The sequence below is a fragment of the Nicotiana attenuata genome, chromosome 9 (genome assembly GCF_001879085.1).
Source record: "Nicotiana attenuata strain UT chromosome 9, NIATTr2, whole genome shotgun sequence".
NCBI lineage: Eukaryota > Viridiplantae > Streptophyta > Magnoliopsida > Solanales > Solanaceae > Nicotiana > Nicotiana attenuata.
Window position 1 is genome coordinate 9,705,501 of NC_031997.1, and position 14,576 is coordinate 9,720,076.

The window sequence follows — 14,576 nt, forward strand, 5'->3', positions numbered from 1 at the left end:
TAGACTCCTACTTTTGAGGTATAGCCGGGGCCTTGTTGCCGGCACTGTCATACTTGTCTTTTTACATCCTTAGAGGCTCCGTAGACATATGTGTGGGTTATGTACGGGTGTTTGAGGGGTCCATGAACTATGTTGTAATTCTAAACTCATGTTATCTATAATTTGTAACTCTATGGGAATTTCGGAAACTAACTTTAACTACGGTTTAAGTTTGTAATATAAAATGAACTAACATTGTTGAATGTACCACCTTTCCTTGCTTAAATAAAAAGGAAACATGGTTACCTTGTTCATGATGAATTGTGTAGGAAGTGTGTGAAGAGGCTTGCTCGGTTGGGTTCACTCGATCGAGCGCCGGGTGTACTTTTTCATAACTGGGGCGTGACACTGCACTCGACTTAAACGATAACTGGGTGTACTTTTTCGAATATCGGCCCTTCAAAACTGGTGGTGCGCCTGGAATTTGGTCCATTCGGGCATGAAACTCCTTCGCATTCTGGTCCATCCGCTCGTTCATTTCCCTCATGAATCACATGCGTCCGATTTTGAAGGGGTCATTACTACTGTCGTTACCTGATCCGCTACCGTTCCCCCCGGATCCGTCAAAGTTGAGCTCACCCCTCAGGGTGTTATTATTAACTCTTCGAGCCATCTGATTTGCAGGAGCGCAGGAGGAGCTGGCCTCTCCCGTTTGCGTTGTTGGAAGCGCCGGATAATGCCTGCTTTAGTTCCGTCATGACCTGGTCCTACCTTGAGAGATAGACCACGATGGCCTTTTGTTCTCTCTCAAGATCCTTACCGTCTTCACAACATGTTTATCCTCAGCGTCATCAGGAATTGCCTCCCGCACATGTCGGGATATCGTCCACCATGGACCGAAGTTGCTACGTCCCCCTCGTTGTGGGTGTCACTGATTGAATCCTCATGTTGAGGTAGATTTTTGTGTTCCTCAACGTTGTGCGCGATGTTGACATCATTAGCTGCCATTTTTTCGATTTTTCCTATAAAATAAAGAACCAAACGAGTTAGTAATGGATGCAAGGATCAACTTAATTATGCAACTGTCTAAGCCCCACGGTGGGCGCCAAACTGTTTACCTATAAAACTGTACAATGGAATTTGTTACTTGGTTTATAAACAAGCGAATTGATTTGACCCAAAATGATAAATAAATTAGATTAAAAATAAGACTTAACATTAAAATCAAAGAAAATGGCGGGTCTTGCTCCGGGAGCGATGCTCTCGAAGGCAGAAATAAGGACAATAACAAACAGAAAGTAAAGTTATATTATTTAGCTTGGGAATAGACTATAACATAAGTTTTTTCAGAGATTTCGTGTCCTACATTGGTTGTTGAAGCCACTATTTATAGCTACACCTAGGAAACAAGATCCTAGGATCAAGCCCCTCTTAAATGACAATAAATGGGCCATTGACGAAGGTGTAACGGCAGACCATGAATGCCAAAATTCTTTGCAACGACTGCCTATTCAATATTAGGGAATATTCTTCATTAAATGTCATCTGGCGACAAACATTCGTTTTGCTTCCATTGATTATGCTCCCTTCGGGTTCTATCCGACACCAATTGCAGCTGTTGTCCCCGGCCTCAGTTCTTACTCGATTCATCTCCCGTCTGCCTCTGATTCCATGTGTCACGCAATCATTCGATCATTTAATATAAACCAATTTTACCCTATGTAGTTATATATTTAGTATTCTTTAATATTGACGGTAAAAAATTTTTGTAAGTGTCAAAATCAAGGGGTTCGGTTATTACAAATATAGAAAAGGAAAACAAAAGTTATCCACTATGAGATTTGAAAAATGGTTTCGTGTCCTCCTTCTTAATTAATATCAAATAATTATTTATAATTTTTATATAGAAGGTTTAATTTTGAGGATATTTGCAGATAATCCAAATAACGCAAATCATAATTTGACATGGTTTATGTCCGTCTATCGCGCCGATAGTAATACTAATTTTGTTTGAATAAACACGATGAGTAAAACAGAGGAAGTATATATTAATAGCGTATTTGAATTCGTTACTCCCTAAACGAAGAAAAGCAAATACTGATACTTTTGCATTCAATCATTTCACTCTTTTGATTTACTCTTTGATTGAAGTGTAGCCCCAATCCCAAACCTTAAAATCTCTTTATCCAATCTTCTGATTCTCTAGTTAGAAATTTGTGCAAAATTCTTTTAAGGCTGGAAGGATAAAAAATACCAAACAGTGAGTACTCAGTAGAGTAAAAACTACAACCATCTCTTTCGTTTTTCCCCCTCTTTCATTCTGAGAGAATAGTACTCAGTAGAGTAATAAATACATAGAGAGGAATCACACAACATTTCCAAATCTAAAACACAAAGATTCACAGTCTTTCTTCATCCACCATAACTAGATCTGATGATTTCTCTTTCTTCTTCTATTTTGATGCACACATCGTGAACTCATTTTCTTGAAAATAATAAGGTTATCAGTTGTGAACTGTGAGGATGTTACTCTACGGTCCCCTAACACCTGCTCAGGTTAGTGAATTTTCTAAACCCCATTTTTGGTCCTTCGAATAAAGTTCGAATTTTGATCCGCTTGCTTAGTTAAGTTGTGTATTAGCAGTACGACTGTGATTTGTGCTCAATGCCTTCCCATTTTGCGCTTTTGCTTTTCTCTAAAATCCATTGTGATCTGGTTTATCAATGTTGTGTTTGCTTTAGTAGAATTTTGTAGATAGGAGTGTTGTGTGGCTATGTTTTGAGCTCAATGCCCTTTGCTTTTGTTAGTTAAAAAAAGCTTACTTGGTGGATAGGATCTTGATTTTACTTTTCTGGATAGCAGTTGTACAGTGCTTACTTGCTCAATAAGACCTTCCAAACTTCAATTCTCTGATTGTTTTTTCTTGTTTCTATTGTCAGCAGTTTAATGTTATTGAGTTTGTAGTTAAATGCCCTGGTGTCATGTGTGCTTTTGTTAAATGCTTTTATCTTACTTGTTGAAACATGCTTGTTCTCTCTATTACGCGTTGCATTGATTAATGAGCGGATTTGTGGACTAAGCAGCGTTTGCTTCATAGCTTCCCAGTGGCTTAGTCTTTTCATTGAACTTAGAGTTAACTCATGCTACTTGATTTTTTAAAGGGATTACTCCCACTCCACATCATTGTATGATGTTCAATGCTTGGGTAAGTGGCATTTAGGATGTTCTCGATGTGTGTATCCTTTGCGTTTACATTTTCAAATTGGAAGTGGAAGCATGCTTATATTTCTTTGATTGGATCTTTCGTTGGTTGTATTGAACTTCCAAGTTTTACGGGAGTTTTGAGCTTTAAGTCTTTCTTTTTGTCTTCTCGGTTTCAAATTTCATAGAATTTTCTACTTACAAAGTGGTTTAAGTAATCTTTGCTATGTGATTAAGTGTTTGTATTTCCAGGCTTCAATGAGTTGATTTTGGACAATGGATGGTTGTTATAAATGAAATGTAACTTTCCTCTGAATGAATTACAGGTGTCATTTTTTCTTGGAATTGTGTCGATATGTGCTGCCTGGTTATATTCAGAGTATCTGGAGTACGAGAAAAATTCAGCATCATCTAAAGTGTAAGTGGAAAAAACCTCTTCAAAACTGTACTTTTGGTAGCAAAGTTGTTGGATGACAATAGTGTTTTTTTTTTATAATTTTCTTTGACAATATGCAACAACAACAACAAACCCTGTGTAATCCCACTAGTGGGGTATGAGGAGCTAAGTTGCTCTGACACGGTAGTTTAGGTGCCGCACCCCCCTTATCAAAAAAAAAGGTGCCGCACCCTTGTCGACACGATACTAGTATGAGTGTGGGTATTGGATCCGTACCGGATCTAGTCAAATAATTTTAGGTACTCAACCACGATGAACGGAAAAATTAAAGACGAGATACAATTTGATTCCCGAAATCATAACCAAAACTGGGTTAAATTTGAAAAAAACAGCATACCTTATCCAGGAAATCAATCATTTACTTATCTACAACTTGAGAATAAAAAAAATACATACTTTACCAGCTATACGTAAGTATTCTATAAAATTTCTCATAATTTAGAGTATTTTTATATTTTTATTTTCTTGAATTATTTTCAGCCGGATCCCCGCACCCGTATATGTACTAGGATCCGTATCCTCGAATCTTAGAATTAACATCTTGAAGGATCCGACCTCTAGATCCGCACCCGTGTCGGACACCCGCACCTGTGTCCGAGCAACTTAGGGGTAGAGTATACGCAGACCTTACCCTTACCTGAAGAAGGTAGAGAGGCTGTTTTCGGAAGACCCTCAGCTTAAGAAAGATAGAGAGGAAGGAGTAACAACAAGCAACAACACCAGCAAACCAAATAGAAAACCGAAGCGAAAGAGACAAATAAGTAATAACAGAAATCTAATAATAAGAAAGTACAAGACTACCATTGAGGAATGCATTAAAACTACTGGAACGAGTAAGGATAGCGCTCGGCTACCTTACCTTGTACCTTAATTCTCAACCTCCACTCGTTACTATCCAAGGACTTGTCCTCGATAAGCTGGAGAATCGCCATGTCTTGCCTAATCACCTATCCCCAATACTTCTTCGACCTACCTCTACCTCTGCTTAGGCCTTCCAAGACCAACCTCCCACACCTCCTTACTGGGACATTTGTGCCTCTTCTTTTTACATGTCCGAACCATTTAAGTCTCGCTTCTCACATCTTGTGCTCCTCAGGGGCCACGCCCACCTTGTCCCAAATAACTTCATTCCTAATTTTATCTAACCTGGTATGCCCGCACATCCATCTTAACATCCTCATTTCTGGTCCCTTCATCTTCTGGATATGGAAGTTCTTGATTGGCTAACACTCAACCCAACATAGTCGGTCTGACCACCGCTCAATAGAACTTACCTTTAAGTTTTAGTGGCACATTCTTATCACATAAAGCACTGGAAGCGAGACTCCATTTCATCTATCCCGCGCCAATATGATGTGTGACATCCTCATCAATCTCCCCATTCCCTTGTATAGTTGACCTAAGGTACTTGAAACTATCTCTCCTAGGGATGACTTGTGAATCAAGCCTCACGTCTTCGTCCACTTCCTGAGCCACTCCACTGAACTTGCACTCTAAGTATTCTATCTTGGTCTTACTCAACTTGAAACCTTTAGACTCCAGGGTCTGCCTCCAAAACTCTAACCTCGTGTTAACACCACCTTGCGTCTTGTCAATTAGTACAATGTCATCTGCAAATAACATGCACCACGATACCTCTCCTTGAATGTGGCACGTCAGTGTGTCGATCGCCAGGGCAAATAAAAATGGGCTGATGGCTGATCTCTGATGGAGCCCCATCACAACTGGGAAGTGTTTCGAGTCCCCTCTCACTGTCCTCACCCGAGTCTTAGCACCATCATACATGACCTTAATAGCCCTAATGTATGCTACAAGAACACCTCTAGCCTCCAAACATCTCCACAGAACCTCCCCCGAGACTTTATGGTAAACCTTTTTTAAGTCGATGAACACCATATGCTGCTCCATCAATCTCCTAACAAGATGAATAGCTTCCGTAGTCAAACATCCCGGCATAAATCCGAACTAGTTCTCGGAGATAGACACACTCCTCCTCACCCTCAGCTCCACACTGTCTCCCAGACCCTAATAGTATGGCTAAGTAGCTTGATACCCCTATAGTTGTTGCAAGTTTTGATATCATCCTTGTTCTTGTACACAAGGATCATCGTACTCCACCTCCATTCTTCGGCATCTTCTTTGTCCTAAAAATGACATTAAATAACCAGTGAGCCACTCCAAGCCTGCCTTGCCTACATTCAAACAAAACTCTGTCTTCCTCGTCTTTGATGCACTTCACTTGGTCCAGGTCACGGGCCTTCCTTTCTCTCACCTTGACTAGCCTATACAGCTTCTTATCCCCGCCTTTGCCCCGAAGTTCTTTACAGGCATTCAAGCGCTGCACTCTTAGCCGCCGTAACCGCTAACTTCGCTTCCTTCTTAGCCATCTTATACCTCTCCCTATTTGTCCTCTTCTCCTCCTCATCCACACTCTCCAATAACTTTAGATACATCGCTTTCTTGGCTTACACTTTACCTTGGACCTCTCCATTCACCACCAGTCCCCTTTGTGACCGCCAGAGTAGCCCTTCGAGACCCCTAGTACCTTTCTAGCAGCTTCCCTAATGCAATTCGCAGGAAGTTGATGAATATATGGTTCTTTTTATTAGTTTGGATAGTATGCCTTTACTGCACCACAAATACATGATGCATATCTTCATCCAGCAAGCGCTTTCATCCTCAATCTAATTTTGGAGAGTTCCTCTCACATATCACAGTAGGCATTCTGATATCAATTTGGTTGAGTTGGGAAATGAAGCAGTCAAAGAAGATGACAGAGCTGTTCTATTGGAAGGAGGTGGCCTTCAATCAGCATCCCCTAGAATGAGGAGCTCATCTGTGACATCTCAGATTGCCAGGTTTGAAACTCTATATTTAGCTATAATCAGATATTCTCAGTTCATCAGCTCATGTAAGGTAAACACCTCAGGTTTTGCTTGATGGATGAAAGTTTCTTGCTTGAGAATCGATTAACTCTTAGAGCAATGTAAGTGGATTTTCATGATCCAACACTTAAGTTCCTGACCATGGCTCAGCTTGTTGTTTCTCATCTCCACCTATTTATCTGCAGATCAGAGTTTGGTGCCCTTTTGACTTACTTTTACCTATCTGACCGTACAAATCTGTTTGGTGAATCAAAAAAGGTATAGTAAACCTTTTCCTTATCTTTGTGCTTTCACCATGGGCCAGTGACGTTGTGCATGTATAATTGTTAACCAGAGAAATACTGAAACTGTCTTTTTGAGGTAAAAACATGAGGACGAGTTTTAACTGTGCAGCATTTGCACAATTAACTAAAATAGCAGGGACAGATGCAGCTCTGACTCTCCTTTTTACTGTTTTCTTGTTTGCTACAGTTTGACATTTTAGGCCAAGTATTTTTTCAGTATTAGGATGGATACGATGATGTTTTTGTTCCTGAGTTCTGTTACAGCACCCTGTGATTGTGCTTACAATAATAATGTTACATAAAACTGAGTTGGCATGTTGTGTGCTATATCTGGATGGAGCATCTTTATATCCTTTCACAATGTGGAGATCCAGATTCAAGGATAACCAGTACATTTACTTCAAAATAAATAAGCAAGTACAATCAATATTTGTTTTAAAAAAAAATATAACTGATCAAGTATCATATACTCTATTTTGCATATTTTTTTATTTGTTCAAGATCATTGCAACTTGGCATAAATTTAAAAGTTCTAGTCTTTAATGTTTCATTTATGTGCAGGAAGCTGGTTGTATGTGGTCTTCTGGTTCTAACCAGCTTTTGATTGTATTTGCAGAGCTACAATCGTGATCTCTTCCTCTTCCTCTACTTCCTTCTCATCATAATCTCGGCAATCACTTCTTTTACAATCCACCATGATAAGTCACCTTTCTCTGGGAGATCCATAATGTATCTGAATAGGCATCAAACTGAAGAATGGAAAGGATGGATGCAGGTAAGTCAGCTTTTGGCATGATCTACTAGCTGATAATCCATGATATCTTTTCTCCTACTTTTTCCTGCATATGTCAGAACGAGAAACTGACTTCACGTTGTAACGTTATCTTTCACCCATTGTTGTGAGTTTTAAATCTCCTCATGACACGAGTTTGACAATCAGAATTGTTGGAGAATAGTAAATGGCTGTAATATATGCAATGAGAAAACTTGGACATGCTTTCCCCTGTTGAGTATGCGGCCCGAGAAAAAGAAAAAGGATTCTACTGTAGATACCAGGAGAGAATAGAATGTCCGAGCTTGAATAAATGCTTCTCCCAAGGGGGCTTGTTCGACTAAGGAAACAAAGAGGTCCATCCGCAGCATTTACGGCATAACTTCATTCCATCCGCAACATTTATAATGGCCTAACTTCAATTATAAGGAAAAATTGATGGCATAACTTAAAAGTAAATTTTTATTCCAACTGCAATACTTGGAAATGCATGTTTCTTATACTACTTTGACAACAAGGCAGTATCTTTTGGATAACTCGGAATCAGTGACAGTATTCCTTCTCATAAACATCTGTCGGTTCATTTTCTGTCTATAAAGTTTCAGCTGCATTCGCCACACCACTTCTGGGTTCTCACATTTTGATCTTTTGTAACAGGTATTATTTTTAATGTATCACTACTTTGCTGCTACAGAAATTTACAATGCTATACGAGTTTTTATAGCTGCATATGTATGGATGACTGGATTTGGAAACTTCTCTTACTATTACATCCGCAAGGATTTCAGCATTGCAAGATTCACTCAGGTACTCTCTTCCCCTTGACTTTGCAGATCTTATGTACAGGGAGTTTCCTTAATAGGCTTCTGAAAATCTTACTTTATGATGGACAGATGATGTGGAGGCTCAATTTCTTGGTATTCTTTAGCTGCATTGTCCTTAACAACAATTACATGTTATACTATATATGCCCCATGCACACTCTTTTCACTCTGATGGTTTATGGAGCCCTTGGTATATTCAACAAATACAATGAGAATGGGACTGTTATTGCTGGTAAAATCATTGCCTGCTTCTTGGTTGTTATTCTGATGTGGGAAGTTCCGGGAGTTTTTGAAGTGGTTTGGAGCCCATTTACTTTCTTCCTTGGTTGGTAGCTTGGATTTGTTTTTATCTTCCTTCTCCTTAGTCACGACTGATTACTAACGCTTCTGTGTATGCATATATTTTAGGATATGCTGACCCAGATCCTTCAAAACCAAAGCAGTCTCTCTTGCATGAGTGGCAGTTCCGTTCAGGTCTTGATCGTTACATATGGATAGTTGGGATGATATATGCATACTACCATCCAACAGTAAGTCCTTGTTCAGATTTTTCAACTTTTACCTGTCAGAGTAAGGGTGCTGTCTGTTGTCTTTTTCTGAAATATTCAGTTTGTTCCTTAACGATGTAAGTTCATAATTGATTCAAGTTTCATCTATCAGGTAGAGAGATGGATGGAGAAACTTGAGGAAACCGAAGTGAAACTTAGGATATCAATAAAAGCAGTTGTCGCCATAATTTCACTTGCGGTATCTCCTCTCTTTTTCCACTATCTGGCGTTTCAAACTTCTATCCCATGTTTACATATTGTACAAATTTCAGATGGGATATCTTTGGTATGAGCACATATACAAGCTTCCAAAGATCACATATAACAAATATCATCCTTACACATCTTGGATTCCGATAACGTATGTCTTTTTCTTCTATTGATTGCTCAGTAATTTTGGAAGTTTCTCTTCTTTCACTAGTGAATAATGTCCTGCATGTTCCCTTCTAATACACTGTTTGGTGTTTTTATCTAACAGTGTCTACATATCCTTGCGGAATGTAACCCAATATTTTCGCAGCTACTCATTAACCCTTTTTGCGTAAGTAAATTTGCATCATAAAGTTTCATTTACAGTTCCTTTGTCATATGTTTTAGTTCATGAAAAGGCATTGAAAGTCGGTGAATTCATGGAAGAAATATATAAGTAGATATTGGATTTTGGTTTATTACTTCAAGAGAGACCACTTATTGCAGTGTATTGCTTTCTTGACCTGTAGATGGCTTGGAAAGATCACTCTGGAGACCTATATCTCTCAAATCCACATATGGTTAAGGTATGAAAGATGAATTAAAGGTTGATTTCTTTCATCCCCAGCCAGAGATCGCACATGGTTTTTAAGACAGTATGCTTCGCTTGTTCTTATTTATTCATGATTTTATACCTTTCCTCTGATCTGCACATCTAAGCATAAGACCATAGAATGTTATCAGAAGACTGATATGTGTTTCACTTTTGGCTGTTTATTATGTAGTGTTCCTCAAGCTCTTATCTTATTCGGTAATTGTCATTGAGTTGGTTATGAAAAGATAGTACTATAGGTATTTCGGTCACCTCGGGATGCTGGAGTTGGCTAACGTTTTGGCATTGTGGCCACTGTAATCTCTAACAAAGTGATTTTATGGAAACAATGAAATCTTAGTACTACCGTTTTTGTTAGAAAAAAAAAAAATGAATTGTGTATAAAACTTATGTGCGTGTTTAACGTATCTATAAATAAATGCAGATCTGGTGTTCCAGATGGACAGCCTAAAAGGTTGCTATGTTTGATCCCGAACTACCCATTGCTGAACTTCATGCTTACTACTGCCATATATGTCGCAGTAAGTAGATTTGTTTCTTATTCATTGCCTTTCTTGAGAGGAACACATGAATGCACGAATCAACTTCCCGTTTCTTTATGTATGTGCAGGTTTCTCACAGATTATTCGAATTGACTAACACTTTGAAATCCACATTTATTCCGATGAAAGACAATAAGCGTCTTGGCTACAACATAATTGCGGCTTTAGTTGTATCAGGTCTTCTATATGTCTTGTCCTCCGTATTCCTAAGGGTACCTCAGCTGCTGGTAAGTCATTCTGTGTGTTTTCTTATCATCTTTAGTCATCGCTTCAGCTTTCGCACTTCTCAAGTTTTTGTAAAAAATGATCAGAAATATCAAACAGAAAGCAAATGTGTGCGTTAGAATAGTCCAAAGTTGACACCTATCAAATAAAATTTATCGGCTATATTGAAGAAGAAAGTGGAAAATTTCTTTTTCTCATCTTGATTAGTGAAATACGATTGTTTATATACTCATTATAAAAGGATGATTAGATGGGAATTATTATTAAAGAATTAGTTAATATACTCATTGTTTACCCGTAAAACGTTACTATTGAATTTATAGCGTGGTTTATAGAGAAGTGAATCAATTTGATCCAAAACGATAAATAAATAAGAACAAAAATAAGATCAACGACTGAAATTGAAAGAGATGACAAGCCTGACTCAGAGCTCAGTCTTTGATGTCCGTACAATGGTTGTTAATCCTGCTATTTGTTAGTGTTATCAAAGGCGAAAAGCACAAAAAAATTCTAAAATCCATCGGGGCTTTAAGCGCAAAGCACAAATAAAGCGTGTGTTTTAATGAAAAAAGGTGCAAGGGAGAACAAAACACAAAAATGTAAGTGTAGTACAAGAATAAAAATTTTAAGCATGAATAACAAATATATGGACAAAGAAATTGAAAAACAAATTACGATAAAGTGAAATATCAATTGTTTCGTGCCGCCTTTTCGGGATTACGCTCATTAACAAGAAAAAGTATGCTTTAGAGCCTTGATGACGACAATGAAGCGCCCATTAAGCAAGGCGAAACACTCAACATATTTTGAGCCTCGCTTCAGGGCTTAAGCACGCTTTAAGCGTGCCTTTGACAACACTGCTATTTATAGCCCTACTTAGGGAGGCAATCCTAAAATGAAGCTCCTCTTGAATGAAAAATAAAATGTCATTGATGGGTGCATAATGGCTGGCTTTGAATGCAAATATTTTCTGTATCGGTTGCTCATTAAATGTTATCTGATGTCAAACCTTTGAATCTTTATTAGCGGCTATGCTTCCTTCGGGATCCATCCTGTACCGGTTACACATTTCACACCCGGTGCCAGTTATTTGCTGACTCGCTTTTTGCATGTCTTCGGTTCCACATGTCACCTCACCATTCGACCACCTGTTATCAACCAATTTCACCCCATACACCCATCAACTTTAACCACTTAGCAGTTTGTAAGTAAAATCGATCTCTGAGTAACGAGCTTCTCTAACTTACAGGTGTAAAAGTGTACGTACATTATATTCAATGAAGGCAGATATGATACAGTTTGTGAGCCGGCTACAACGTGGCTACAGGTTTTTGTTTTTGGTTCTTTTACATATTTAAACGGAGAAGAGAAGAGAGGTAGGTACCGATTGGGTTATAGTTCTTAGTTTAATATTCTTTGTATATATATATAGTCTGGCTCTTGAACTCAAATTTTCGATTGAGGAGTTTGTATTTTCCATAGTTTGCTTAGCCATGTTGTAATGTATACCTTCTAAATGAGACGATGTCCCATTTTACTTATCAGTACTATTCCACCGTAATAATTTATTTACAGTGAATTTCACCATAGAAAAGAAAGTTTCATTTCTTTCGAAAGTTTGCATACAGTTGAAGGAAAAACAAAAACACACCGTTCCCTGGATGATCTATATTTGTTTCCCTAGTTATCAATATAATCACGTGTATAAACACAAAGATAAAAACTTCACGATCTCATTAGTTATAGAAGATTGTTCCAATGTATCGTCAAAGATTGTATTCGCTCTTCTTAGGAATCTTTCACAGAAGTTGTTCACAAAAGGAAGGTAGAATCCATGTATGATGGAAATGTTAATAAAGATAGTCCAAACAGAACAAATAGTCATTGAATATGCAGGAGCTCGCCCAAGGATCAGAGTCTTTCCTAAAGGCATGGATCCAGAGAATTCATATTGATTGTTTAAAGAAAAAATTACAAGAAAATACACATGACTTCACGCCATAACAAAAAATGGATGTTTTTAAGTTTTACCCTACCTAGTCCATATTGTACATATTTTGAAAGTACCGACAAATTCAAAATATGTGCTCTTACAATCATTGCTTTTAAAAGTTATGGAGTTAAATATGTATTCTCACAATCATTGCTTTCACTCTCTCTTCTTCTCACATCTTCTATATATACTTCAAGGGGCTGAGTATTTTCTGCTTCTCCGCATGTGTCACCTGGTTGCAATGTAAGAAAATCGAAAAGTAGAAATCCACCGTTGAAGGCCATTCAAAGCTTTGCTTTCGAAAATATGATTTTTGAGTTTGTTAGTTGTTTGGATTGGGTGTTGTTCCATTGATTTCAAATATCAAAAGGAGTTCAAAATTTAAATTTAAAGTGATTTGAAGTAGATTTGAGTTAAATTTCAGAAAAGACGCAAGGCAGAAGACGAAGTCAGTTTTTTGTATAATTTTGTATAATCTTGTATAATAGTGTATATGAGTGTATAAACACATCTTATACACTATTATACACTTTTATACACCTTTATACAAACGTCTGTAGACGAACTTCTTCCACGATTTTCAGTTACAATTCTTGTTCAAAACCAGTCCAAATCTCCATTAAATTACTTCAAATTTTATATACAACCTCCTTATACTATTTCTAACAAGTTTAAATAATACCGACTCCAAAATTCTCACGAAATCAAATTTGGAATTTAAACCCACATATTTAAACTTGTTAAAAATCTAATTTTCACTACCCAAGTGGCTTTGGTTTGTTAAACTAATATTTGAGTCACTGTTACTGATTCGAAAGTTAACTTAAAAATTTGAGCAATCTTTTTAAAAATTAAATAGTAATTTCGAGAACCTATTGAAGTTGAATGTTGAGTATTAGCCTATTATTTTTGGGATAGTTGGTTGTAAATTGAAATATGAGCTATAAAATTGAAAAGTAAAGAGCTCAGTTATTCTTATGCGAAAGTTTCCCTTGTTTAAATATGGATTAGTTGATGCTATTTATTTCAAGAAAGATTAAACCATAAGAATGTTGCCCAATCTTTGTAAAAAATGCAGTACAGGCTTTCGTTAAGGGTTGTCGGTCGCAAGGAAAAATATTTATAAAACTAGCTTTAGGTATGTGCGTTGCACGTATTTATTGCATCGATCAATTAAAATTAATGTAAAAGAACAAGTTATGTAACATTGTAATGGACATTAAAGTAGATGCAAATATTTGTTTATTAAGTTGATGCGATAGTTGGAGTTACAATAATTGGACCTAAAACGATGAACAATTTGATTAAGTTTGCGATGATGCATTTACTAAAATGCCAAATGTTTCAGCAAAGAATGCTAAAAGTAAATATGCATGTACATTATTGTGGGAAAAAATACATGTAAATTACTAAGATATACTTTAATCATAGGAGTAAAATATTGTACGTACATTTAATGTTAGATAAAAAAATATGTAGTAACAGTATTCTGGAGAGTAAAGTTTTATGTCAAATATGCACAAGAAAATTTGGTGGCGATGTATAATTCTAAATATTAGGAGTTTCTATATAGTTAAAATAAGAAAAAAAAATAATTATAATAGAAGTTTAACTAAACTATAACTTTGTCTAATATGAAAGCTATTTTAAAGGATAGAAAATAACGTTGGTTGTTACCTCGTATTAAAGAATAATTTTTTAAAAACGATATAAGTATTATTCAAAAGATGTGTTTAAAGGAGCTTCATATTTTTAATATAGTATCGATAGATGTAAAGTACGTGTGTTGCATCTTATTGTACGTTCATTGGTCGTTACCTCGTATTACACTACTAGAAATCTGGAAAAAAGCGACCACAAAAAGCGACCAAAAAGCGTCCAAACTGGCTTGGTCGCTATTTTGCTGGTCCTTTTACCTTAGAGACCAAAGTTGGTCGCTAAGGTAAAGGGACCAACTTTGGTCTCTAAGGTAAAGGGACCAAATATTCCGGGTAAACAATATACCGACCAACTTTGGTCGCTTTAATATTTTAATAATATAAATTTAGCGACCAAAGTTGGTC

At 37.1% G+C, this 14,576-nt stretch overlaps 1 protein-coding gene across 2 annotated transcripts; it reads left to right on the forward strand.

Moving 5' to 3' along the window:
• On the forward strand, positions 2,047-12,092 carry LOC109232051 (protein REDUCED WALL ACETYLATION 2). Of its 2 annotated transcripts, none has more exons than XM_019397700.1 (16): positions 2,047-2,535; positions 3,508-3,599; positions 6,359-6,496; positions 6,568-6,624; positions 6,709-6,781; positions 7,424-7,582; positions 8,237-8,386; positions 8,473-8,728; positions 8,812-8,933; positions 9,064-9,150; positions 9,224-9,312; positions 9,430-9,492; positions 9,671-9,727; positions 10,178-10,274; positions 10,364-10,522; positions 11,770-12,092. In XM_019397700.1, exons 1-16 carry the CDS (start codon positions 2,503-2,505, stop codon positions 11,773-11,775), a joined length of 1,638 nt encoding a protein of 545 aa, XP_019253245.1. In that variant the 5' UTR covers positions 2,047-2,502; the 3' UTR covers positions 11,776-12,092. The 2 variants fall into 2 exon arrangements, with proteins under 2 accessions (XP_019253245.1, XP_019253244.1); XM_019397699.1 differs by having other exon boundaries at positions 2,048-2,535; positions 6,356-6,496.